The 27,958-nt window shown below is 38.6% G+C and overlaps 1 protein-coding gene across 1 annotated transcript; it reads right to left on the reverse strand.

Annotated features, from left to right (window-relative positions):
* Window positions 1-193: 193 nt before the first annotated feature.
* Window positions 194-27,430, reverse strand: LOC149277489 (synaptotagmin-17). Its single transcript, XM_089502829.1, has 8 exons — window positions 27,416-27,430; window positions 22,636-22,653; window positions 21,584-21,732; window positions 20,247-20,395; window positions 19,212-19,831; window positions 11,216-11,336; window positions 10,243-10,398; window positions 194-390 (listed from the first exon to the last, which is right to left on the reverse strand). Exons 1-8 carry the CDS (start codon window positions 27,428-27,430, stop codon window positions 194-196), a joined length of 1,425 nt encoding a protein of 474 aa, XP_089358955.1.
* Between the last annotated feature and the right edge of the window lie 528 nt (window positions 27,431-27,958).

The raw sequence follows: 27,958 nt of genomic DNA on the forward strand, positions 1-27,958 counted from the left end.
CGAAAAATATTAATCCATGTGTCACACGTTTTTAAAACTCAACTGGCCTGATGGACATTTAACAAACATGTTGCATCGTGAAAATACAGTGAGGCACATAGGCATATGCTGCCACTTAATCACAAGCAGCCTAAACGGTTGTCCCACGTTGGTTCCTTTTGAGCGTCTGTTGTGACACCACACCTTGTTGCTCTCACGTCACCTCCAGTGAAGCCGGGGACACTCTGTCACACTCGGCCCGAGACCTCAGGCTGTGCCACTGCTCCACTGCCGTCCGATGAGTATTCATCATGCGTCGCCAGTGGTTTGTTTCGGGGGAGCCTGATGAATACTGACCAATCACTATTCGTCCAATGAAATCATTGCTGCTCTTCATGTTGTGTCCGTAAGCTAGGAGACAAATAATATATGTTGATTTTATTACGCAATCACCAGAACATACACTATTCTAAATGATAGGTACGTGTGTTTTTATTTATCAGAGAAAACCCTCCTATTCTTATCGAGAAACCCTAGTTTTTTTCTTTCTTCTTATCATCACACCTGGGAACTTGTGGGCTTCGGCTACCTGAAGCCTACGCTTGCGGGGCAGGGCCAGGACTGCCCCCTTACGCCGGTGGGCCTTATCCAAGGCATACTCTTCTTGAAGGGAAGAAGTCACTGGGGCTAGCTTTTTGTAATATATGTAGATACCAATGCGTTGCAATGTTCAACCTTCATGCAAAGTCTCCTATGATCACCAGTCATGAGGTTCTTTATTATCATGGAAAAAAAAAAATTGAAGGTGATGAGAGAATTGAAATGATGAATTTAAAATGTTCAGGAGCATTAAGCGATGTATGAAGCCATAATGGAAAGAGGAGGACGCTGTACGTGAGAATGTAACTGGTAACCGACAGAACAGTCTGTAAATTTTTTAGCTAATTGTGCTAAATTCCCTGTTGTTATACACCGTAAAATAATGTTCTCTAGATGTACAACTAAGCATTAAGAAGTATTTTATTTTGGGAATATAGATTATATCTTTCCATGAGAACAGAAAACAACACACCTAAAGGTCAGTTTTAAAGTTGACATTTTGTTCAGTTATAGATTCCCTTTAAGTCTGAAAAGTAAAGTATAAAAAATAGGAACTTTGCTGCCCTCACCAGGATTACTATTTAATATGCCGTTAATGGATAGAATTCAAACCGGTATTACTAACGTGCTATTGTATATCGCACATCAAAGGAAAGAACGTAAAATAAGAAATACTGTTAAATAATGAACTATTATACCATCATTTATTATTTAAAAGAAATAACAAATGAAACACATCAATCATAGAAAGAATAGGAAAAATAACACAATGGAAAAGAAGAACAAAAAGTAGAAAGAACAAAAAAGGACAATCAACAAAAATAGGCAGAGCAAATAAAAGAAAGTGTAGCAACATTGCCCACTGCTCAATGGGTTATTGCCTAGCTAGGGCGGCAGATAGAAAAGGGGCGGAAGCCTCATGGTTAAATCACCATATGTGGGTAGTCTCAGGGTTTAACCGTGAGTCTCGCAGATTTCGCCCCAATATCTTAGGGTGAAGGAGCATATACTCATGGTCACACAGTCCGGAGCTGACTCCTTCCTATTCTATACACTGTGATCGTATATAAGACTCCCAACTGGTGCTTTTGCTACCTGTATGTTTTTTGCGTGAATGCAGGTGAATCAATTAAGCGTATCTTTAAATAACGACAAGTCGAGATTTCCATGAGGAGCAGTGTTAGAGCTATTTGGTAAGCACATTTGATGAGTCACTAGAATCTTCACAATGGTCCTATTAAAGAGTTAATATTGTACGAGTCTCAGGGTAAGCTCATTTAGAAAGTTCCCAGGTCTGTCAATCATAGTAAGGCTCTGCTCTTACTGGGTTTGCCCATTTGTACCAAAACCTTTGTTATTAAATAATCTTAAATATAAAATGAATCTGGTGTGGAGAGCTGAGATGTGACTCTGCACGAAGAAGACTGGCAAAAGAGGGAACTGACCTCCAGTAGCATGGCTGGGTTGAGGCCTAGGGCAGTGACCCCCAAAAGCACTCTACTAGGATTTATACATCGCCAGAAAATCAGAACTAGGGACAAGGTTTTTGCCCATTTTCCAAAAACAAACCACTAGATGAGGACATATTTGGCAGCCTAAACCTCTGCTCTTGTTATTCCTTGAGTGCTGTTGGTTCTATCTACCGGCCAAACTATTTGTTAAAAAAACTTGTTCCCAACCAGGCATCTCCTTAAAACACGGCCTTTGTGCTGCCCCTAGACACTGTGGGTGATGTTTATTCCACAAGAAACATATTAAAATGCAACATTTATTAGACAAGGTACATCTTGTTTGAAATATAATGGTAGTGATATCATAACTATTAACACAGAACAGGTCACAGACAGAAATGTAATATTTGAATTTCCTAACAGGGACTGGTATGCCAATTATGTCTTGTTCTAAAATCTGACTATTAGAATGCGATCGGATTTTCAAACTTTAAACATAAGGTGATTTTACTGTACCAAATGTCACTTTCCTCTCCAGTACTCTAATTGCACCCAAGAACATATCATGAAATGATGGCTAGATAGCTCGGTGCAGGGCTTGTGATTTCTTTCCGCTTAACAAGACTTAATTCTGTGGTGCCTGACATACAGTTTCTGCGGCCCGATTTGTCACTTTGCATTATAAGTGCCTAAGAGTCATAGTAATTGAATTCTAAATTACCTTAGGAGCTAGGTAATCATTAGGGATGTATATGAGAAAAGATGGTATTTTAACCTAGCTGAACACCGTATGAGAAGCAATTATATCATAAAGAATGCCAAATGCTTGCGCTAGATGGTTGGCCTTAGTTTGTTTAAAAAAAACTGTATAATAGCGTATTCAGGTCTTGCAGTAAACATCAATTTTGTTTCGGCTCAGAGGCAGGATTCTATTTGAAATTAGTCTATAACTGAGACTTAATGATTGAGCCAGAATTATGAATTTTGGTTTTGTGGACCCAGGCAGGAGGTTGTACATGGAGGAGGAAGGCAATAACACTCATGGTTGCTCTATTTTACACAATTCATGGTACCACTCCTAAGAGAAGTTATTTATTTTCAATTTGACACCTGAATATCAAGATATGCTCAAAAATTGATCTAGGAAAATGTTTGCCCATTGGGTCTCTAGCGGAGCCGCTGTGGCATCTCGAGGCTTGAGATAAGCTCTTAAAAAAGAGAGGAACATGAGCTGAAGCAAAGTCAGATAGCACAAGTGTCTAAAGTGCTTTCCGTGACCATCTTTCTTTTTTAGACACTGATAGACAACCAACTATAGAACTTTCGCGAAAGATCCATCTGAATTTTTAAACAGACCAACAAAACATAAGATAACTACTGCTATTCCAAAAAGGTATTTCTACCCAGAATCTATTTAACCCCCTTGTTTACTGAGGAATGTGTCAATGCGCAAGTACAACAAGGTCCTAAGTGTACCTTACCATATTAGCCCAGGTTCATGCTAGCTCTTGTTTTATTATTATTATTATTATTATGTATTGTTTTATATAGCGCCATCAAATTCCGTAGCGCTTTTGGTGAATAATTCCCCTTTGCTGTGGAAAATGGTGGACCTTTACAAATAAAAATAATAATAAATTACGTCAGACGCTGGCTAAACAAAATGCCCATGGGGGGGCATAGTCAATTTACAAAATAACAGCTGTCTAGCTAGCGCATGTGATCTATAAAATTACCTTTCCCATAGATTTTATATTTTTAGAGCACTATCTACAGGAAGTATGTTTTAACCACGGCTGTCTAGAATAATCTGTGTCCGAGACACTTGTGCTTATCAATATAGAACAAGACAAGTGAATTCACTAAAGGGAAATAGCTTTAACGGTTACCGAGAGATACCAGGTCGTCACATCCACGAGACACCCAATAAGTCCCTTTAAACCGGGTGTCCTGTCATCGGGCTGCTAACCTTGTAATATGCAGCCGAACAGACGGCTAAAAATAACCAAACGCACTAGCCGTGTTTTTCATCACTCTGATCCACATGTCTTTTTTTACGCTAACAATGTGATCTGTGATGTGGCCTGGAGGTAAACATACAGTCGTAGTTATACCAGGAATAGTAGATGGATTGGAGTTTGTATTTATACAACCCAAATAACTTTCATTTGCTACATAATGAACACCAGATAATTCTTTCCTCCAGCAATTAGTGAAGCAGTTTTTCTTTAGTGATTGCTATTTTAATGATTTACGTCATAAATAATACACGTGCGCTAAACCTTGTACTTTTTGTGCGACAGTCATGATTTTGCTACTCTATCTCGCTGTCCCACCAAGATCTACCCCTGTCCTGCTTTTCGGATTTCGGTCTCCGGTGACACTCTATCTGTCAAGCTCCGCTCCCCTGGCACCCCGATGACGATGTTGTAAGCGACTCAGCAATAGAACAAACCATACACATGGAAGCCATTAATTCTCTGGGTTCTAAAGTGTCACATGTATTCAATCAGGGATATCCACTTTGATACCAGAGAGAAAAGCACCAAATGTGAAGTTTCAGGATGTGTGGCCCAAGGAGTATGTGCACTCGCTCTGACACTCTGAGACTGGTGTAAAAACTTTGAAACGCTCATGTTTTGGGCATTTTTGTTTACCTGGGCAGCAAGGATTTTTAGTACATCTAATAATTATGTTTAATTAATAGTGTGTGTCTCCATACATTAGCATGACACCCAGCAGTTTTCCAGTTAATCACATGCCAAGCTTGGACCTTAGTTTTATTTGCTGGAGATATAAAATAATGCAATGATGTAAAGGCCTGTTCATTGCTCATTATTTTTTAGATTAAATTAAGATTTTTTTTTACCAATGAGAAAATGTAAAATGTAAACAAAATGTCATTTTTCACTAGGGAACTGAGCTGGAATACCTCATTCATTTATAATGTAATGGGTAACACTGAATGGAGTTCTCGTTTTGACCCTGAATCCAACATGATTGATTATTGTAAATAATTAATGTTAGATGTGCCTGCAAAGCTTTTTTTTAAATTAGAAATACCTCTTTTTGTTATATTGCATATGTACCCCTAGCCTCCCTGTATCCTACATCATGTAGTTATGTTAAAAAACACATAGGACTGCTAAACCCCAACAGTTTAATTATATGGAACCCTTGTCTAGATAAAAGCCTAGCTATGCTCAGTGGGCAAAGTTCAGGGTACCTGCTGTCCGACCAGTAGAACAAACGGCACCCAGGAGTTCTTCACTCCAGTCACTTCCAACAAGACGTAACCTCAAGGGGTCCCTGCAGGACTTTCTGAGCATCCTTAGAGACTGAAACCCTTAGCCCTGTCCTGGGCAGTGGTGCAGAGGAACTACAGGTAGCTCCATGAATCGATTTCATAGAACAACCTGAGCAATGTCATAAAACAGCCCTGGAGATCAATGGGTGGAAACAAGAGACAAGCTCAGAGGTAAACAGATCTAACTAAGTTTATGAACGACCTTGTAGGAACAGTCTAGCTGGAGCCACGAAAGACTGGTATCAGTGGCCAAAATCTATTATATAAAGGGAAGCAAGCCCAGGATACACCTACTGTATCCACTTCCAGGTCCACCGCCTTGAGATTAAGTATAAAGTGGTGGCTTTTGTAACATATAAATAGCTAAATGGGTGAGGCAGCATGTCAAGTACCTTGGCAATGTACAAGCGCAAGGTTTATGCAAAGAGTACCGCACAGCCTGTGTTTACTGCTTGTGACATCAACATAAAACGAGCTTGTGCTCCTAATACCAACGCATGCGTATGTATGCAGATAGCTGGTGCAGGCTGCATACAATGAATCTCTCTATACTTGTGTCAAAAATATGCCTCTAAATGGTACGCTTGGTTCTCCTAACAACCTAGATCCATCTCCAATCATCAAATTGGTTAACAGGTCAAACATACAATATTTACATGGTTATGGACAGCTTTTATTTGTTGGTGTTTGTTTCCCATTAAATAATGTCTTCACTGGATAAATCACAGCTTATTTAATTAATGGTCACTGAAAGGTTAGAATTTTGAGGCAATACCAAAAAGAACAGAATTTGGATGGATTCTTCAAAGAGTCAATAATGACTGAAAGTCAAGGACAAGCGTCACTAAGGAGTGAGAGTGTTGAAAGGGACATATTATACCTTTAAATAAAACATTCAGCTACACAAAGCTTCTGGTAGCTGTTAAATATTTAATCAGAATTTATGAAAGCTAACAGCAAGGGCCAGAACGAATTTCTCATTCTGAAGAGAGCACCGTATTAAGGCATAAGGTACAGAACACAACATTATAATCGCCTTGGGTTAGGCACAATAAAATCCTTACAAATAAAGAGCTGGCTTTTCACTCTTGCTACCCCCTGCTAACAACTGAGGAGCCGGGTACTTCATTCACAGTATCAACCTTGTGTTTCCCGGAATCGTTTTGTAAGCTATTGGTTGGTGAGAGGGTTCAATTGTTAGCTTTTATTGCATTAAAGAACACACGGCTTTGAATCGGCACAGATAGGTGCTTTCCTCTGATTTTTTTCATCTTGGAAAAATGAAAATAAAACAGTATGTGGGGAAAAGATCTTCACGTAACAGGCAGAAGAAAATAAAGTCCACAATGTGTCTTCAAAGGTTAGAATCTTAACAGAAAAATAGGAAAAACCATAATATTGTTAAAAGAATTTTTTGGTGGATGCTGTGCCTGGACAGAACAAAATTGAGTTGATTGTAGATTGCTAGTTTCATCTCTCACCATCACGGTGTCAGTCATGTAGATAATTATGATTCTCAACAGAAAGATACAATTTCAACAAGGACAACAAGAATAGCGATAGTAATTGCTATTATTCTATTTGGTGTTTTGTTGTTCTCCGATCATTATGGGTATCTACTATTTAGAAGAAGATCTGTAATGACTGGAGTATTATTTTTGTTTTCTATGGAAGATACAGGCTTGCCATCGGATACTTCCCTTTTTCCAATTACCTTTAACGATGAATTTATGCTCTTATGGAAGAGCAGACATAGAAAGTACTCATAGTTTTGCTGGCTGTTTTATAATATTTATATTAATATATGTGAACATGAGTCTTGGGTGAGAGTCTCTGGGTGAATGGGCAGATTTTTAGGGCTTCTCCATATTGGCTTTATTTCTCATATAATAATGAATGTCATGAATAACTCATGACACGGTGTTGTTGTTCATCTGAGGTTGCATTTACCTAATTTTGATGATTGCTTTTATGTCCTGATATGTAAGACCATACCATTTGAAGAGGGTTACTTTATTCACACAACTGTATATGTCCAGTTGTGATAAGTTTCATTGTCAAGTAAACATAAGCCTGCTGTCCCTCTGGCTTGATGGCCTGTTGGCCTAGGCTTAAATGTATCCCTGAGAGCAGATCGTTAAGTGTAATATGTGTGGAAAAAGGGATTTTACTCTGCTTGAACGTGCACTAATATGCTTAGTCACACAAATGAACATGGTGTGGAATATTAAGCACATAATTACAGCTCTTATAGATACAGATATTTCAATGCTAAAAGGGCAACTCCGACACTCCTGTTCACCTGCACTTTAGTGGTAAAATGTTTGGAAACACATTAATATGCTGAATGCAGTTCTCTGGGACATCTGCTTTTCTGAAATGTGGGATAAACAGCTTTTGCAATGTGTTCTTTCTGCCTGTAGCTTTTAATGGGTCATCAGCTGTAACTGCATCACCTTGTTTAACCCAAGCAGGGCCGGCCGAAGACTTAACGCCGCCTGGGGTGAAGTTTAAAACGCCGACGCCGGGGGGGGGGGCGGCATTATCTACCCGCCCCCCACCGGTACTTACCCTTAAACAGTCCTGCGGCGAGTCTCCCTGTGCTGCCACGGTGCCGGCTTGTAATGCTGAGCGCCGGAAATTCACGTCACTTCCGGCGCTCTGCATTACAAGCCGGCACAGAGACCGAACAGGGAAACTCGCCGCAGAGGAGAGAGGGGCGCCGAGCGGGTAAGCGAAAACCACTCGGTGCCCCTCTCTCTCTCTCCTCCGCTTCAAAAAAAAAAAAAAAAAAACCGCTTGGGGCGGCAAAGTGCCGCCCCTTCTGAAGTGCCGCCTGGGGCAATTGCCCCAGTCGGCTCCATTGTAGGGCCGGCCCTGAACCCAAGACTGAACTCCATGACATATCAAAGCCTGAGAGGTACATTGTAGTCATAACATCCATCACTAGCAAATGGACGTGCTTTAGTTTTTAATGTTTTCCACAGCTTGCAGGACACATTTCAGGATCATTTCCAGAAATGAATTGGGCGAACTGAATGATTGATAGGACCCAAGCGCCAATCTCTGATGATCAAACGTAGGCAGCATTTGTTATATATTAACATATATATATATATATATATATATATATATTTATGACCAATGGCATGGGATATGATGTCAACAATGATGAAGACAAGCAGGAAACCAATTGGGTGCACTTTATTGCTCCACTTTAATAGATAACTAAGAGATGGGGTACTAGGTGTGTTGTAAATCAACAATTGTGCTACAGAGGTCTGTGCCTAGCTGGCAGGGTCTATAGAACTCTGCCACAATATAATGCCATGTACTGGCATTCAGAAAGAGGACACGCAGTGCGAGTTAGCTTCAGGGGGGTAACCTGAACTAAAGTAGGCATCAGAAAGATTGTGGTGGTTATGGGTCACCATCATCAATGGTAAACATATTTAAATGTATGCAATACATTCAGGAGTTCTATTTCATGGTGCGTAAATGAGACATTATGTTCCCGTGGCTGATTTAAAAATGTAAGTATTTGTGTGCCAGATCAATTCTGTTGTTGCAGGATCTTTGTATAAAAAAAACCTACATTGTTCCCTACAGGTGAACTTAATTACAGAGCACAGAAGATATTGACAGCTGGGCTTCCCAAGAGATTTCTCAGTAGCCACAGGCATTCTGAACTCACTTGTGACAATCCATGCTGTATGCTTTTTTACAATAACGCCAGGCTGGGGGAGCAAATGCCTTACGTGGGGATCCAGTTGCAAGACTATCTGGAGTAAATCAACATTCGATTTACTTACAAGCATTCTAGGAGGTCCTTTAGAGGTACCCCTCATGGCATCCTATCCATTTAAAAGCAGAGCCTTTTTTTTTTTTTGCATTCAGGTGCGTAAAGGGATTTATCAGAATCCCCAATCTGGATGTGTTCTCTTCCCTGCCCCCAGCTATTCCCATCCAGGAGATGTGTTTCATTGAATGTATCATGTTCACAGCAGCAGGCATGCACAGGATACTCTTTAGCTGGCTTGGGCGAGAGTTCCAGGGGGTTAATAAGACCCCCCACATTCATGCACAGAAAATATCATTGGGTTCAACGAAAGAGCTTTCCTGCCAGTGACTGGCTAATTGAAATAGGCACAGAATGTATATAATATAGGGGGAGATACTGTGGAGCTCCAGAGCTGCAGCATTTTACCAAGGAAAGTTTATTAATCTTTTAGTTAAAATGATGCATTCCAAAATAGGTACTTTAATATGCATTCATTCTTGTCGGGGCATTAAACTGTACCTTTTACAATTAGGAATGCTAGTACCACTAAAAGATTCATAAGTCTGCCTGTTTTATTGTAATTAATGCCTTATATTTTAAAGTGGACTCATAAGAAAATTATAAACGCTTGATAGGTGCTTTATTATAGTTATTTAACAACCAGTGTGTGACAAAAGATCATTTTCATCCATTAATATAATGCCAAAGTAAAGCTCTGGACAAATCTCTGATGGGTTCCAAATAATACAATTGATCACCAGCTCTTTAAGTCAGACTGCTAGTTATATAAATTAATTATTAAGCAAGATATGTTTAGCTTGCTTAAGTCAGCATTAAGTATTTTTTTTACATTATATCTTCTTTTTCCCCCCAGCCTCATGGACTCAGGTTGTTGCAGCTGCTCGCCCTATTGTCTTGTAAACCCCACTGCCCCAGTTGAAGCTCCCTTTTAACCAATCGCTTTGGTGGTCCCTATTTATAAAAGGAAAACATTTCTAGTGAAAAGTGCTACATTTGGATCAATCAATAAAGCCATGTCACAGAAACCAGTGGAAAAGCTTCCTCTTTGACTATAATTAATAAGACGCAATGTCAACTACGGTTAAAATGGTCACAAAGCTTACCAGTAAACACCAAGCTGACATTCTCCAGCTCTTCCTGTGGGACCTTAAAGCTGAATGACTCATTGTAGAATGGATCGATGGTCCCTCTCATACAAGATGTCTTCTTGGTTTTCACCAATTTTAACCCATGTACCAGTTGAATTTTCACAAAGGGATCTGAAATAACAAACATATATATATACATGTAGTCGATATGTTTTGTTTATTAAGTTAAGTACCTACAACTGAAGAAAACACAAAGTTTGGCAATAAATGTCAACAGAAGTGTGGTATGGTTTGAAGTAGATGGACTGTTGTCGGTGTTTAAACCACAGTTACTCAGCACTTGCAAATTCATAAAAAAGTAAAAAAAAAAAAGGAGAAAAACAATTGTTAAATAAGAGATGCCGGATCTGTGATCAGGGGATAAAACTAGTCCCCACTGGCTAAACTTGTTGACAGTGTACTTTTCACTACTAGTCTATAGAACTCTAGGAGTGCAATCAAAATTATTGGTGTTCCTGATCAACTATGCCTTAAAAATAACATTGTTTGATATTTTGATGTTTTTTTGAGGTGATGCAACATGCTGAGAGGGGAGGGCTGGGATTGCAAAGGTAGCAATAGGCTGTATTTATAGCATATTCCAGCACCATCAGTGTGGCCAAATGATGAAGGGTAGAGGTATCTGTGATGTGGATTACAGATCTACTGTATCCCAATAGCACAATTCTGCCGGACAACCAATGCTGAACAAGACATGCATGAGCAGATTGGTACCAAGGGGTACTGCTTCACCCCCCAATATAACAGCACCTATAGTACTTATAAACATATGCCTATATCACCCAATGTGATATACATCCCTTATATCAGAAACTTGAAATCAATTTTATACCAATCCACTTGAATTCTCAAAAATGCTATCAGCTCTACAGAAGCCTTTCAAAACAACTTGTAATCCAACTCTGAATTCAGAAAATATAAGACTTACCAGATCCCTGGCTCATATCTGTCTGAAGAAGTTGTTTTGCTCGGATTATATCAACGTTCAATCTTCCAGCACTTGGCAGATAATTAAGAGACAGAAGTAACTCTCCCAGCTCGACTTCGTTCTAAATTGGGAAAATATATCAGAAATGATTCATGTTTACTTCTCAAAACCTATTTCAACAGCAATGAACAAGAGTCTCAATTTATAACAGATGTCATCTGTCTAGCAAATCCGTCACACTTGCTCTAAACATCTATCTATGCAAAGTCTCCAATAACTATATATCTGGAACCATATCTGGTTCCCAGGGCTCGCCTGCTCTATACGAGAGGTTGGGCAGATGGAGTCAGCTAGACACGAGGCGGGAAAGGGACAGGTGGTAGACATGACTGAGCTTGGGTTTGCGCACTTCCCTACCAGGAGGACAAAGGCTGCCTCAGAAAGGAGATAATCAGCTGGGATTCCTAGAACATTCAGGACAAACCTGAAAGGTTCCCATGTGTGCTAATGACTTACTGCCAAGTCCTTGCTTGGTTTAGTAGGAAATATTTGTCTATTTTGCATAGATATGGATATGTTATATACAAACAGAAAACCAATAGCCATTTTAAGCCCCCCCTTAATTCATAATGCACCTTATTATTGATGTGTCCCTTTGCTCCCCAGATATACTGTATCCCCCAGATATGCTTTATGCCCCTAGATATGCTTTATGCGCCCCTGATATGCTGTATGCTTCCATATATACCACTCTGCTCCCTAGATATGCCTCTCTGCCCCCCCTACTTACCAATACATCCACAGACTCACAGACACACAGGTGTGTGCTAACACAATGCCAAGGAAGAAAGACATCCGTAATTATGATTTTAGAGAAGCAATTGTTTTGGACAGGCGAGATCAAAGTGGAGATGTTTGGCCATAATGCACCGCACCACATTTGGCAAAAACCAAACACAGCATATCAGCACAAACAGCTCGTTGGTGGAGGGGTGATGATTTAGGCATGTTTTGTATAATGACACAGTGTAATATGTCATGTGTTGTTCATCTGAGGTTGTATTTACCTAATTTGTAGACCTGCCATGGAACAGATGATTGTTATTATATCCTGATATGTACAACCATAGAATTCAGAGAGAGTGTACATTCTTTTTCACACAACCATATACATATATAACATTTTTCTTATTTAGCCTCCTCTGATCTCTCCTGATTAAGGTCAAACCTTTACCCTAACATTAATTTCGAACAGGTAAAAAAAACCTGCTACACAGAGACAGTTCTTGCCCTTGGAGATTTGAATCCAGACATTAATGGCCAGGATCAATGCACTTTTGTGGTGTCGGTATTGATATTGTGAGAAAATATCGATCCCACCATAATGATTTTTGTTGTGCTTTTTTTAAGCCAGTCCCCAAACTGGCTCTGTATACCAGTTCTGAGTATGGGCATTTAGTCAATGGACGGTATTTTCCATTTAAATTACAGATGTTTATGCAAGATGGTCAGATATACAGAGTACCGTATTATATAAATCAATGCGATGTCAAAATACACTTTGCTTATAAAATCACATCATTTGGCTCACTGTTTTCGTTTTTGGATTGCTGAAAACTTACGATTTGCCTAAAAGTAAGAGCGTAGAGTTGTAATGTTCCATTAAAAAGTTATTGATACGAAGATAAGTCACTTATACTGCATAATGCAGATATAAGCACTGACTGTGCTTACAAGCAATTGGAGAAGATCTTTCCACGCTCCTTGGAACACTTAACTTGAAATGATTTAAAGATGCACTCAACTGAGTAACCTGCGTTCAAGCAGGAAGATCAACCATAACATACTGGTAGCTAAAGCACCAATTGGCAGTCTTATACATATGATCACAGCGGTGTAGAGTATAAAGGCGTATTAAAATGTATTTTGTGTGGTTTATAAGTGATTGAGGAATACGAAGCTTTATTTGATTACTAGAGATTACAAATACTGGAACACCTTTCTTGAATATATATATATATATACACGATGCATATATATACAAACTGTATATATATATTTATATATATATATATATACACAAAAACCTACAGCAAGATTACTCTGCTCCTCAAAATACATATAACAAAGCATACATAGATATGCAATGACATGTGTCCGACTGCGAACATAAAATAAAGCATAAATGATGCACGTGAACTTTAAGTTAAAAATACTTTTGTTAAATGGGGAGCACCATGCCAAAAATCATTTTTCTCCCGAGGATATAAAAAATTGCGCACACAGGTCTCCTTCCAGATGAATCGCGTGGATGACTCATGCTTAGTCTGATATAAATTTGACATGCGCTGACGAAGGGGCTCTGAGTATTTCATCCAAGAACAGCAACACATCACAGCAAGATCAGTACTACACCTACACAACACAGAGCAATTAAATCGGCACATTTGTGTAAAATATAAACAAACATCTGGAGGCTATCAAGGAATGCAAAATGTTTTTATTTGTAGCCAAGTAAATTATGCCAACATTTAATCACCGAGAGGAGACAGATGAGACATCGCTGACTGTTTAAGATGTATATAAATATATATATATTTTGTGGTATAAATGGAAAGTATAAATGGAATGTATACTGCTATATTTTGCAGGCAGTAAACACATTATCAAATGTTCAATAGGCCACTTCTTATCGGGTTGGCTTGTTTGAAACAATACTACAAATAGTCATTAAATAGTCCAAAGGATCAAGAAAAACAGCCAGGGGTAGACAACAATGGAAATTTGACTAAATGTCCCACATGCACCATGGATTCCCACTGACACTTTACCGATCGCTGAATGCAACATGGGTTGATGAGCATAACAAACATGAACACAACAAGCTCCTTGAACGGGCAAAGAGAACAGTTCAAATATACCAATATTTCAGGAGAATCTGAACGGCTGCCTGTGTCAATGGGATAAGCCTATTCCATAGTCACAAAAGAACTGATGGAAAAACACACTAAGGTTCTAGGAGATAATTATAAATCATTCCCTACACAAAAACACAAATCACATGGTGGTTAAAATGTTTTGCTTAAAATAACAACAAATGTAAGGAAGGGCATGGAAAGTGGATCTTTATTAGATTCTGTATCCAGTAACTCAATATGGATTTTTAACCCCGCATACAGTTGTTCCACTGAGTGGAAATGCATGAATGTATACAGAAAGTATGTTGGATTCCATTAAAAACGATCATACCCGAACTTGGCCATTTGCATAAACAAGCACATAAAAGAACTGGTAACAAAAAACTCTAAAGAGCATGTTATTTAAAACCTTCACAAATTCATGTATGGAACAGAATGAATCCCCTATTTATTTCAGATGATTTCACTCTCCAAGCCTCTTTGAAATATTTGATGTTCCAAGATGAAGTGAGCCATCCAGGAACAGGGTACAGAGACCAGTATCTAGTATATTTGAAGACTTCTGTTTTGAAGTCCCTTTCCTTTGGTTTTAGCCAAGGGGGAAGGAAGGGGCTGCATATCCCCATGTGAGGGAGTGGAGCCCCATAAGAGGAAGTTTAGGGACCTGGTAATCACTGTGGTCCTATCACTATGGAGCACCTTCTTTACTTCTTCACGTCGAATAGCTTAGAAGAAGAAATAAAATAGGAGCCCTAATAATCAAATAATCTTACGATTAAAAACACATCGATTGTAAACATGGGCCAAACAAGAATTATTTATCACCATCAATATCGATGAATTAAAAAATTAGCTAATCCAAAAAAAAGTTCACAAATATATGGATGGGGAATATGTTTTAAAGTACTGTTTTTTCCCTGACTATATTCGATAAGATAGACACAGCCCTTCTCTCCGCCAGACATGGAGTCGGACGGTCTCCCTACCGGAGTGGCAATGAAGAGCTCTAGAGAGTCCTGTAGCTTCAAAGCTACCTGTTGGAGACCACTGATTCAAATATTGTTTCCAGGTTAGTTTTTGTACAATAGCCCAAAATATCTGAACAAATTTCTAGGTTTTTTTCCCACTACAAGGTAAAAAAAAACACCTTTAATTTTAAACAACATGCCTTCAAAACAATTAGACAGTTTTCAATAAAAAGCACAAGCTGTGGGTAGTTTTGATGAATAACATTACGCTAAAGTGTGTGAAGGTGACGGTTGCATTAACATTTAAATAGCGCCAGTAGATTCCATAGCGCTGTTACATAACATAAATTAATTAAAATAATTGAAAATAAAATAATACCAAAATGGTACAAAAGGAAAAGAAGGACCTGTTCTTGCTAGCTCACAATCTAGTCGGTGGTTGAGGGGGAACAGTAGGAGAGGGCGGTTTCTCTTTAAAGTGAAACATTCTATCTCGGTTTTACTGCCGGACCCGAAATCCCAACTCTCCAATAACACGGATTTGCTAAAGTTAATTTCGAATTTGAACAGCTGCCTAACATTTTAAATATTCTACCTGAACTTTTCGAGCGCCGCAGCTCAAGTAAAGCCTCCTCCATCATTGTGACATTTACGTTTTCCCAGTATTAGGAAGTAGAATCTGCCTAATATAATAATACACCTTTTGTGGGTAACACACCCGACCTAACGGAGAACACCTTCTTCTTCCTCTCATGAATTGATTTCCTAAATTACTTACTGCACCCTTACAAAATCTGCCTGCAGCTACTTAACAATAGGGGAGATGGTGAATTAATGGGGATTAATAATCAGAGAACTTTAATTACGGTAATTAAATAATTAATTAATCCATTAAAAAAATTAATAAAATTGATAACAGGAAGTTAAGATGGCTGCTCCCATAGAATACACATAAGATGGCTTTCTAACACAAATTATATTTATATTGGTCTGTAAATGCCATTGCGTGGTTATATTTCATACACAAAATTGTAAAATGTAGTATTCTGGGATAGCGACAAATCCATTTTGACGCGTATTGAGTACCCTACTTATATACTATTGGCTGTCCTACAAAGGCCTGTTTACATTAAAGGGTTAATACTTGTCTGTCTAATAATCTAAAGTTAAAAACTGATGTTTCAAGGTTGAAAATACCAAGAATCGCTATTGTAAGGCTGTTTTATGTCTTGTTTAATATTTGAATACACTTTATGGCATTATTTTATGTAATAACATTTTATACATTATTACTTACTGCAGCAGTTTAATACTATAATAAACTACTTACCAGACGCTGTATTCCTAATAAATACAGACGTAAAAATGGCAAAAAAAAAAATTTGCTGCTAGTTAAGTGTTTACAATATGATTTTTTTGCCTTAATTTCCAGAAAAAAAAGAACAAAATACTGATACAAATTATACTTTGTATACTATACTATATTAAAGGATAACATTTGGGAATGAATGTGTTTTATTATATATATATCCTGAGCTCTTAGAAAAGAGGGGCATCGAGGGAGCAAGAGGATCCTAAAAAGGGGCATTTTCCAAGTATGTGCGCATGGGTTTGGCTGCATAAATCCGATGTCAGGAGGCAGCTGCTGATAATGTATGCTAGTAATTAACCGAAGCACTGCATGAATGTCACTGAAACAGGGACAATCGATCAAACTTGGCTTCCTTCACTTATTCCTAAATAATTCCGGATAGCAACTGCCCCCTTTAAAAAAAAAAAAGCTATTTTGTTTTTCCAATTTCTAGAAATGTTATATTTCTAGACAGACGCTCCGCCGAATGTTATACAAGAACTCTACTCCTAACATCATTATAATGGTATTCAGGCCCGGACTGGGACAAAAAAATAGGCCCGGGCATTTAGGACTGAGCAGCCCATTTTTATTTATTTATTTGTGTATTTTTTGTTAAACCAAATTCTGACAAATTTCTTGTTGTCTATTAGTTATATTTCAGCTTGTGTCACTGTAATCATTTTTTAAAATATTATTTAACACGGAGGATGTTAAATAAAGTTAAAAAACAAACAAAAAAACCCGATGTTTTAATTTAAGCCCCGGGCAGCCGCACACCCCTAAGGCCGGCCCTGGTGGGGGCTGCCCTGCCCCCTAGAAAGGCTGGTCCAGTCGCAGTTGCTGCGGGCTTAAGGGGCAGGTGCCCCTTTTGCCCTGCATTAAGGACGGTCGTAGAGGCCGCATAGGCCTAGTCAGTCCGGTCCTGACTGGGCCTATTTTAAGGTAGTGGCCTGGAGCTGCAGTTCCATCAGCCCCTACGTCAATCCGTCCACTGGGCCGCAAATGCCCGGTGTGCCCGATAGCCAGTCCAGGCCTGGTCACTGGCATCATGTAGACGTTCTGAATAAATATAAATGCGTTTGATGAAAGACTGCAGTGTTGACCTGGACTACTAATTGAATCTAATCGTAAGGAAACAGCTGGCTTTAAAGAGAATTGTAACCATGCATTAGTTGTCCTGGATACTATACTGGACAATACTGCAGAAGTGTTGTTATCAACTCAAAGTGTAAGATTAAGTCTTTAGTGGAAGTGGATACCTTTTATTGGACCAACATAGAAGAAGATGAAAGGTTAAATATGTTTTTGGGACCTCGGAAATCTCTTTTTCAGATGAAATGGCAGACTAAGGAGTGGCGAGTTTTAAATGCACACAGCATTAATAGAAAGGGACAGTGGTGTAGGGAGGTAATTTAAAGCGATAATCCGTAACTAGTGTGGACACATAAAAGTAGAAATAGATGAAGGGTATGAACGAGATGGAATTACAAGTTCATTGTGTGACTTCAAGCCATAATGATGGTTTAGGCCATCTCTTCTGGAATCAAGAATGTTGATATATGAGAATTTATGTTTTTCTGTCAAGAGTCTTAATGAAGAAGACATTTAATATTAATAAAGAGTGAATTGTCAAGGATCTGAAACACAACCCGCAAACTCAACTGACAACTCTCCCTTTAGTGAATAGGCCCCAGTGTTGACAACAATTGGAAAAAGTATGAGATACAAAAACAATGATATTTTTTCTTTCTCGCTTAATGAATCTGGGCCAAGATATGTATATTTTTATCTTTTTTTCTATCACAATCTATTGAATAGTTTCTTTTCAATTACTTGTGATAATTTTTCATTGCATTCAGCCCACTATATGATGTAATAATTGGTTATTTTAATACTTGCAATAAGCTGTATTAATAAAAAGAAAATAGTTCTGCTAAGGGAACTTATTCATTGTGATGTCCTTGAAGAGTGAAAACAGCACAGATTGCAGGATTTCTTCATGTAAAGGCACAATTTACAAAAATTTAAAAAATTATACAAAAATGCAAAAATGTTTGGCCCCTAACCCTTCTTGATGCCAACTTACTATACCTGTCAACAAATAGGTAAAAAACCCTGTATACTATTTTAACTACCAAGTATTTGTTTTAGTGTATAATGTGTAGAAATAAATTGAATATATTCAATCTTGTACTAAAAATATTTACTTTTTATTACATTATCAAATTTTTGCAATGCCTATTGGCCAAGTCTGTAGTATTTACAATAATTACTGCTGCTGTGCTTTTGCGGATAAAATCTAGTCTCTAAACACCAGAGACCCGGAAAAGGTTGTATTGAGACTGACTGTGTGTCCCTGCTTTCTCAGCTGTGTTTTCTATCATGGACAGCAAGACCACAGCTATTCATGGCACAGAAGGACGCTATGGAGGCAATGGATGTTGGAAAACATAACTTCACATGCCCTCATATTTAAGAAGGGGAAAAAAGTAGATATAATAAATGTTGGTGCATACAAATCTCCATACATATTTTAAGCTCATGAATGAACAAGAGGGGAATTTATCAAGGCCCGTCATTAAGCATTACTCATCAGGATGTGGACTAGGGCAAAGAACCAGTGTATTTTATATTTTACAAGAGATTCATTGTACTTTCCAACTCGGAGAATTATACTGTTGGCACATGTATACCTTTATACTATTCACCAACCACAGTATGTAGTTTTGAGTCCCACCACTGAGCACATATCTTACCTGTGAGCTTGGTATGATGGACTTCCACCAGTGTCCTCCTTTCACAAGATCCACTTCGTTTAAAGACATTGAGACCTTCCCAATAACGCAATGCCGTGAAAACTTGTCAAAATCAACCATGGTTAAAAGCAGAGTCCTTCTTTGGGCTTCTAAAAATGGTATTTCAAAAGTGTACCTTTCCTCAAATACTGGGTTCTGAGTTTTACGCTTGACACCGGTTTGCTTAGAGTTCTTCTGATCAGGCAAGAGACAGATCTTCACATATGGATTTGAATGAGCCATATCTTGTCTTGAACCATCATAAGATATGGGAGGCGGCAAGTCTCTGGCCTCAATTACCCTGACAGTTAGATGGTTGTGCAATAGATCATATTGAGTACTAAAATGCAGCATTCCCAACTGGTACTTGGTTAGAATTTCGTCATCAGTTAATGAGTCTACATCATCATTACTAGAATCAAGAGAATAAAGGCGCGGTTCAAATTTTCTAAAATAGTCCTCCGGGGTGTAGGTTTTTCTCAGTACTGTCGGTTGTACAATTTCTTTCTTGGCTCCCAATGCACCAAACTCAATTGGTTTTATATCAATTAATGGGGAACTGGGTCTTCTTGACTCTAAACCTAGGACATAACCATGAATGTGTTCATTATTAGAAGTAAACACATAGCTATGGATTTCTAGCATAATTTATATTATTAAAAATATATCGAAAGAACATTTTGACTGTGCTACAATTTATGAAAAGAATGGCAAACGTTCAAGCCCATTGCTAGAAAATCCAGATTTGTATCTCCAATTGCTACATTTTCCAAATATATCTTAAATGTAATACAGATTGTATGACACAAATCTGGCCACTATTGGATGTTAAATGTGCCATGAAAACCTCTGCCTATAAAAGGTTTTCTCAAAAAGCTTAATGTCTTGATTATTCTCTGTACATAACAAAAGGGGTGCTTAGTAAGAAGATACAACAGTAACAAGATGTAAAAACAATGTCTATGTCTTATATTTTTTATTTCAATGCAGTCTTACTGGAAATACGCCTTGTGAGACTGTAAGTAGACCTGGACGTGTCTGAAGATGATCGCCGTCTGTCAGGAGATGTATCCTGTGGAGTTGGGGGTGGCTCACTGGCTGCATTATCTGAATCCCCTTCCTTGTCATCGCTGCGATTGTTAACCCTGTAGGCATAGTGACATTTACAGCAACATCTTGATATAGCAATGTTCTTTTGAGCTTTTGTTTTACCGTTTTATCACATCCCCTACGGATACTGCCTGTCAACATAAATCTTAGGCAACATTATAAGGATGATATTTAGTGGGGCAAAAGTGTAGAGTTGGTGGTAACGTGTTCAGTTTGGAGCCATTGTGACCAACTGAATGTTTATGCTGATGTCTCCAGATTTAGAACTTTATCACAGAACTGCTAGAATTTTGTTTTGACAAATATGACCAATACTGAGGAACTCCGAGAAGGTTCGGACAGGCTAATGCCTTTGTGTTTGCATCTGACATCATCCCTATCCATACCTGGGGATTGATTATCTAGGTAGAAATTGAAGTTCCCATGTTTTTTTATAACATGAACCTGCATAGTTGGCCCAAATGGGCACCATGGATTCCAGGCTTGCCACCAATACATCACTGCACCTGAGAATAAATTGTATCCACCTATGCCTTGAAGCACACCTTTGGTAAGTGCAATTGAACACTTGAACACAAGTGACTTAATCAATTTGAGACATTGACCTGCCCCATGCTCAAGCTGGGATACCCAAAAACCCAAGTCTATTTGGGGTTCTCAAAGTTAGTGGCTGACACCCCTATTTTATAGGATGCTATAATAAACTGTCCTGTTTGGACAAGCCTCTTAACAGCATTACATAACACTTTCTTAATCCATTCATTTAAAATGGGATATAAAAGGGTATGAGGATACAAAACATCACACATTAATTTAATTATACATACAAGATTTTTGTACTTTTTTTTCCCCGGGGAACCACCATTAAAAGTTTTTGGACCCACAAGGACTACAACTGTTGACAATTCCAAAAACAGACACAATTATAGTTAAAATTTGGCAGAAAGCCTAAAACATTAGCCTTAATGCCACTTAAGAAAGTGCATCATCATTTCCATGAGTATAAACACACACATTACATATATCGGTAAATATTTTTTCTGACCTTGGATGGTCCTGGTGACCACTTATGGATTACGGACTACACCTCGAGAACAGCTGTTCTAACATATTGTTATTGTTACTATTATTGTTATTATTGTTTCATCCACTTCAATTTTTTGACAAATAATCATCTTTTTATATTTACTCTTTTTGCTAAGGAAACAAACTGCTGTACTAACAGCCAAGGCGGTGTCTGAGCAGGGAAAGGCCCCAGGATCTCCACTTCATCTTCACTCGACTGGCAACAGCTGCATTCGTAACACTTCTGACAGCAATTTCTGCACGTCCATCGGCACAGCAGCAGATCAGAGATTTTGGACAGGAAACTCTGAAGCCAGAAGTAGCAAGATACAGCGATTTAATGTCAGACATGCTGGTAACTTACACTCACAATCATTTCTTGGCACATATCACAAAATATGAAACTGTAATCCATCACTACTGGTGTAGTGTAGCGGGTCTTTGGTTTATGTCAATCTCCTACAAAGGGGTTGCTGCTGAAAAGCACCTACAATGACCCTCAGCCAGCCACAAGTCAAATAAATATGGGGTTGACCATTTTCAGATAGCCCCCGATCCTTGCTAGACAGTGGCGTATTTATCTGTGGTGCTGCTCTAGACCTGCCCCAGGATAGCACCCCCAGCTGCCCTCTCCACATACCCAGTCCTCACTGGCAATATCAGATTGTATCACTCAGAACCTAAATGCCATACAGCGCTAGGTACAGACCTACATCGTGTATTTGGGCCCCTTAAGAAGATAAAGATTTCCCTTGTAACCACCCCACTGTCCCGAGGCACATCTCCCCGGTTTTCATTCTACCCTACAGCAGTGATATCCGCCTGCGCTCTACAAAGTGCCTCCTTTCCAAGTTTGCATAATTTGCTAGCGTAGATAAAATTACACCATAGAGTTTTGTTGAATAATTAGAGCAATCATTGAGTTCAGCTGGAAAACCACAGGTTGTGATTAAACATATCATTTCTTACACAGTGTTGACGTAAGGAACCTGGTAGCACTGATGGGGCAGACGTGTATGAATATTTGTCAAGGCTTGGATTGGACAAAGAATGGGCAAGATTTAGCTTGTGCCAACCCAAAGAGGTCTATAAAATAATCCTACAGAAACCAAATCTGATTTATAACCAAATCAAATAATGTAAGAGAGTTCTATTTCAACAGTCCACATAAATATCTGTACAATTAAACGAAAAATAAAAATTAACTCACCTCGTTTATTGGTTCCAACTGTCCTTTTTGATATGCACAATGAAGCAAGTGAAAAAGAAGAAAAACAACATAACCAGTTTAGTGAGTTATTATGGACGAGTATGGATCAGTCTTGTGTTCTTTATCTATATTTCTGCCTCTTTAATGTCCCAATAACAGCCAATAAGAGTCATGCTTTTCAATGATGAATATTATAGACCGGGAGAAAAAGTCATACATCTATCCCTTGCTAGCTCCTACTATTTTCTGTTTGTCTCCTAAATTCTTTTTAGATTTTACGCCGTTGTTTATGAATGAGACATTTTGCTTTGGATAAACCGAAAAGGTCATTGACTGGCCATAGACAGACTTTTACCTGTCAGGTATTTTTGATCCATTTTACGTACCACAATTATTTCTTCTTATTCCCGCTACCCCAACCACCAACTGAGGGTCAAATATGAAATGAGGAATGTTTGGCTTCTCATTATGTCATACTTCTCAACTTATACTCCCGACTTATGGACAGCAGTGCTTGGGAGGTAGAATGCGCAGTGTGCATTATTTGGTGTCCCAGACGCTGGAGAATGAAATTAGGACCGTGGGACACTGCTGTCCCGCAGAGCTCCACTGCTGTCTTGCAGAGCTGCACTGCTGTCCCGCAGAGGTCCACTGCTGTCCCGCAGAGCTCCAGTGCTGTCCCGCAGAGGTCTACCTCTGTTCCGAAAAGCAGGACAGAGGTAAAGCTCAGTGGGATAGCAGGATACAGTTGCAAAATTGGGACTGGCTCATGCAAAGAAGGACACTTGGGAGGCATGTGATGCTGGGAGATGGGTTGCTAATGTTTTATCACATAAGATAGATAGCTCTGAAGTTTCTCAGTGTTTCTTTCCTCTTCTTTATAGAGAGAAAGAGAGAGGGTGGTGTCTGTGCTGAGAGTGATGCCTAGCAAAGGATAATCAGCTGTAAGGAAAACATCTCATATTCTCTGTAAAGTGAAAACGTGGATTGTTTTATTGAACTGTGCAGGCGGTGACATTAAAGCAAAAAACGAGGAGAAAATGCATCTCCAAATACATCGAAAGTGCCTGAGAAGACTTGTTAACGGCATCCTTGGGAAATCACCAATATGGCCCCTGACCTTCAGTTGACTGCTAAGGCTTTCCAGCAAACTATCCGATACATGCGGGAGGGAGCCGGGTGATCTTTGTACTCTGCAGCCTGAGCATTAGAGGACAGATCTTAGCTTCAAAATTAGCTGAAGTTGTAACCATAGAAACATCTGCACAGAATGGCACGGATGCAGACCCTTTCACCTCTCCTGGGAGACAGAAAATCAGACGGCAGAGATGAAGTCTCTTGTGTGCCCTCAGCATTTGCAACAAGTAAAAATGAGCCGCTCCTCCGTGCGCTCTCTCTGATCACAAAAATCATGGCTCCAGCTTGTGCTTATGAAACTAATCATATTAGATAAACCTCCTCATTGAGCCACTGCTTATAAAAACCAAGGGTTCTCCTCTGCATAGACAAGGTTATTTAAAAGTCCTTTCCTTCCCGACCTATGGAACCAAAACGCTTACTTTAGACAACAGTCGCATACAAATATTGATTCTGCTCCTGTGTATCCATTATTATGATTACAGTAATATTGATATGATTACAGATAATATTCTTAATTGAGGAACTCTGCAACAGTAACTATAAACTAACAACCGGGCTCCTAGAAACAGAGATGCGTAATAGTAGTAAAGAGGGATTGCGGGATAGAGGGATCTGCATCATTGAGTAATATTCAATATATTCAATATTCAATAGGAAGTTTTAGAACCTATATTTTGGTTCGTGGGACATGCAGACAGGCTGAATGGCAGCCATTCATGACCACCGATACTACCTGCATTATATAAACAATATATATATATATATATATATATATATATATATTGTTTATATAATGCAGGTAGTATCGGTGGTCATGAATATATATATATATATATCTGTATATACACAATACAATTTATTACATTGTTAACAAATAATGCCCTAATGTCCTAGAGGAGGGCATATCACGAGTATAGTTGAAAAGTCGATATTCGGGCATTCTCCTTACATTAAACCATTGGCTATAAGTAACTTACATATCTGTAATTATTTTAGAGTACACTTGATATATAGTATTGGCTACTTTATATTCTCTTAGTGGTTCCATCACCATTATGCCGAAGAAAGCTAAGAGTATTTATGGAAATCCAAACCACATTAAAGTCGCCGTTCCATCTCTTTTGCTATGTAAAACAGCAGATGCAGCTGCACCGAGTCGCAGACCCTACAATCCAGTCATTGAATTGCATATTGCATTTTAATAGCGCATAGCTATGCATTTAAAGTTTTGATCATGTCTCCGCTTCCGGTTGCATCTGTGACCCAACTGCCTAATTTTACAATTGAAATGAACGTCCCTGACAGGCTTGTATCTCTATCTAGACACTATTTTCTAAATCTATTTTGCTAACAATAATATTTAATGACATGAGAAAACATGTTAATACATATAATATTATTATTATTAATAATAAGAAGAATAATAATAAATGTGGCTCTTAAACACCTATGCCTTAATCCACTACAACCCTTTTTGTAAGAGCAAAATTAGAATAAAAATGAAAGAAACGCAAAACCTGAAAAAATTGAAAGGCACGGCCTCATCCCCAACAAACTAAATAAATCCAATGCCGTAATTATATTATCTGGTTCCATACTTAATTAAACAAAGCACTGCCCCTCTCATCACAGCATCTAGGCAAACACTTCCTTTTATAAATGGAGGCACGTGCGCATGAATGAAGAATGATCAGCATCCTTTCTTGTGACGTTATAACAGATGTATATTTTTACTGTCAGTTATAATGCGCTTTGAGTGGTAAATTATTACCCGACACCCACACCCCTTTTTATTCTCCTTACAAAGACAGATTTCAAAGAGCGCTGTACAAATAGGATGATCGGTTACAGGATCTGAGCGGCGAGCTGTCAAAATATTATCATTCCGCCGCTCTGATAAACGAGGCTGTGCATTTTGACGTCTATCATAAAGTCAAATATCTTACTCATTCCGAATCAATCGGCTTCTCACAATAATTCCTGGACACATTGTACCCGGTAACTTTTCAAAGAACACTATTAATCATAAGCGTATATTGCTGGTATCAGAGACATCCTCGGTCTAAATGGATGCAGCAATAGTTATAATCACTGGTAATCAGTCAAACCCCTTTCCCCGAGCTCTGACATCGGAGGCTAAGTAACAGATTATATTACATTTGATTACTGTTAGATTGTTGCTTGGCAATGGCTAACTATGTGTTTTTGTTCGGAGATTACATCAAGGAATAAATATCCAGGTTTTGCTGTTGTATATGTGTGGGGTTTTCTTTTAGCGCTTCGGTATTACTAAACATTATTGATCAAATGCTATGCTATTAAAACATTAAAAATTGTATTTCTTTGTTAATAGGTTTACTGTGCAACATTTACAGACGAAATGCTTTAATAATAGGCAGCAATATCCAATATATTCATGAATATCCAATATTTATTCCTAGTTAATCAGCGATACCCAACATATTAATGAATAGCCAGTATTTATTCCTAGTTAATCAGCTACACCCAACATATTAATGAATAGCCAATATTTATTCCTAGTTAATCAGCGATACCCAACATATTAATGAATACGCAATATTTATTCCTAGTTAAATAGCGATATCCAAAATATTATTGAATATCCAATATTTATTCCTAGTTAAGCAGCAATATGCAATATATTCATGAATATCCAATATTAATTCCTAGCTAATATTGCAAACCTGTTACATGATGGGGATTTTGAATAAACAAATGCATTACATATATCAAATATTACTCGTATATTAAACAAGCGATCAATAATATTCTGCAATGATTCTTCCTTGGTAGAGAGTGTGGCTTGGTTCACAAAGGGTAAATACTGCTCATATATATATAGTTATAACTTATTGTTGAATTATATCTATACCCTGTAACTGAGAAAACAACTGTTGATCTGATATCTGCTGTCTTTTTCATCATACATGACGTCCAATTAAACTCTCAACTCCACCCAGAAGCTCTTCGCTCAGACACAAAACAGGATCTCTTCTGTCTGTGCTGTGTGAGCTCGGTGTATCCTCTATAGTAATACCAAATGTCACATCGAAATAAAACTTAGGACTTTGTCCCAAAATTATTATACGTGACCATTTCCATATCCCCATGACACGCGTTAACCCCGTGAGCACTCCATGGCTGTGCTTGAAGGGTTAAGGTTTTTTTAAATGGACACAGCCAATGATAGATATAATAGGCTTGTCATTACATGGATGTCACTGTATTCTCTGCAGTAATCAGACTTGTAGCATCTATTCGTTGTGTTGGATGCCCCAGTTCAGGCTTGCTGGTTTTTTTTCACACCCCCTAGAACTTTTTTCGTGACATTTCAGCTGCGCGTACGCCATAAAGTTCTACAAACAGTTATTTTTAATCAATCAAAATGACATTTCTAACCCGACTCGTTTCGCTTACCGAACGCAATCACTTTGTACCTGGCAATCTATCGCTCTCTTTTTTTTTCCCCGCAATTCTTTTTTCACGCCTTGTTCTAAACCCTTCGTTAATCTGCTCCCAATGACTTTATCGCTAAGTGAGGACGTGCGAGTTCTAGGAAGAGATAAAAGCCGTTTCCTCGAATTCTCAACGAAATGCGATAAGAGAGGACGACACCTACCTGTATATACGCCATCTTCACTCAAACTGCGACCTGTTCCCAGTTTTGCTTGAGCATGGCGTCTCTCTCTCCCCTCTTTGCCCTCAACAAAAAAAAAAACCACAAGGAACGGAACGTGACTTGTTTAGATGATCAGCACTGAGCTTTTCAGTCCTCCCCCTCTTTCATGGTGACACCGTCTCTCAGCAGACAGACTGTCCCTACTTGTTGGTTGTGGCATGTCACATCAGATGTAGTGTACATATTTTGGGGTCGGTACGAGCCGGCTTCTTCCAATGTGTCCCCTCCTTCCCGTTACTTCTACACCCTGGTGCTTTCATTAAAGTGCCTTCTTTTCCTGCTGTGTTTCATCTATTTAGAAATGTGCCTATCGCTCCACTACAGACTCAATGTCGCCACTTACAGTCCGCATGTATTATTTTTTTTTTCTTTCTCTCTTTATTAAACTCCCAAGAGGATTTATCAAAGTCTCTCGGATACAAGTCAGAAATGAACGGAAAACAAGCCGGCAACATTGTATTTTTTTTTTTCTGATGCATCAAG

The sequence above is a fragment of the Sceloporus occidentalis genome, unplaced genomic scaffold (genome assembly GCF_023333645.1).
Source record: "Sceloporus occidentalis isolate IW3139 unplaced genomic scaffold, rSceOcc1.0.p SCAF_213, whole genome shotgun sequence".
NCBI classification, from domain to species: Eukaryota; Metazoa; Chordata; class Lepidosauria; order Squamata; family Phrynosomatidae; genus Sceloporus; species Sceloporus occidentalis.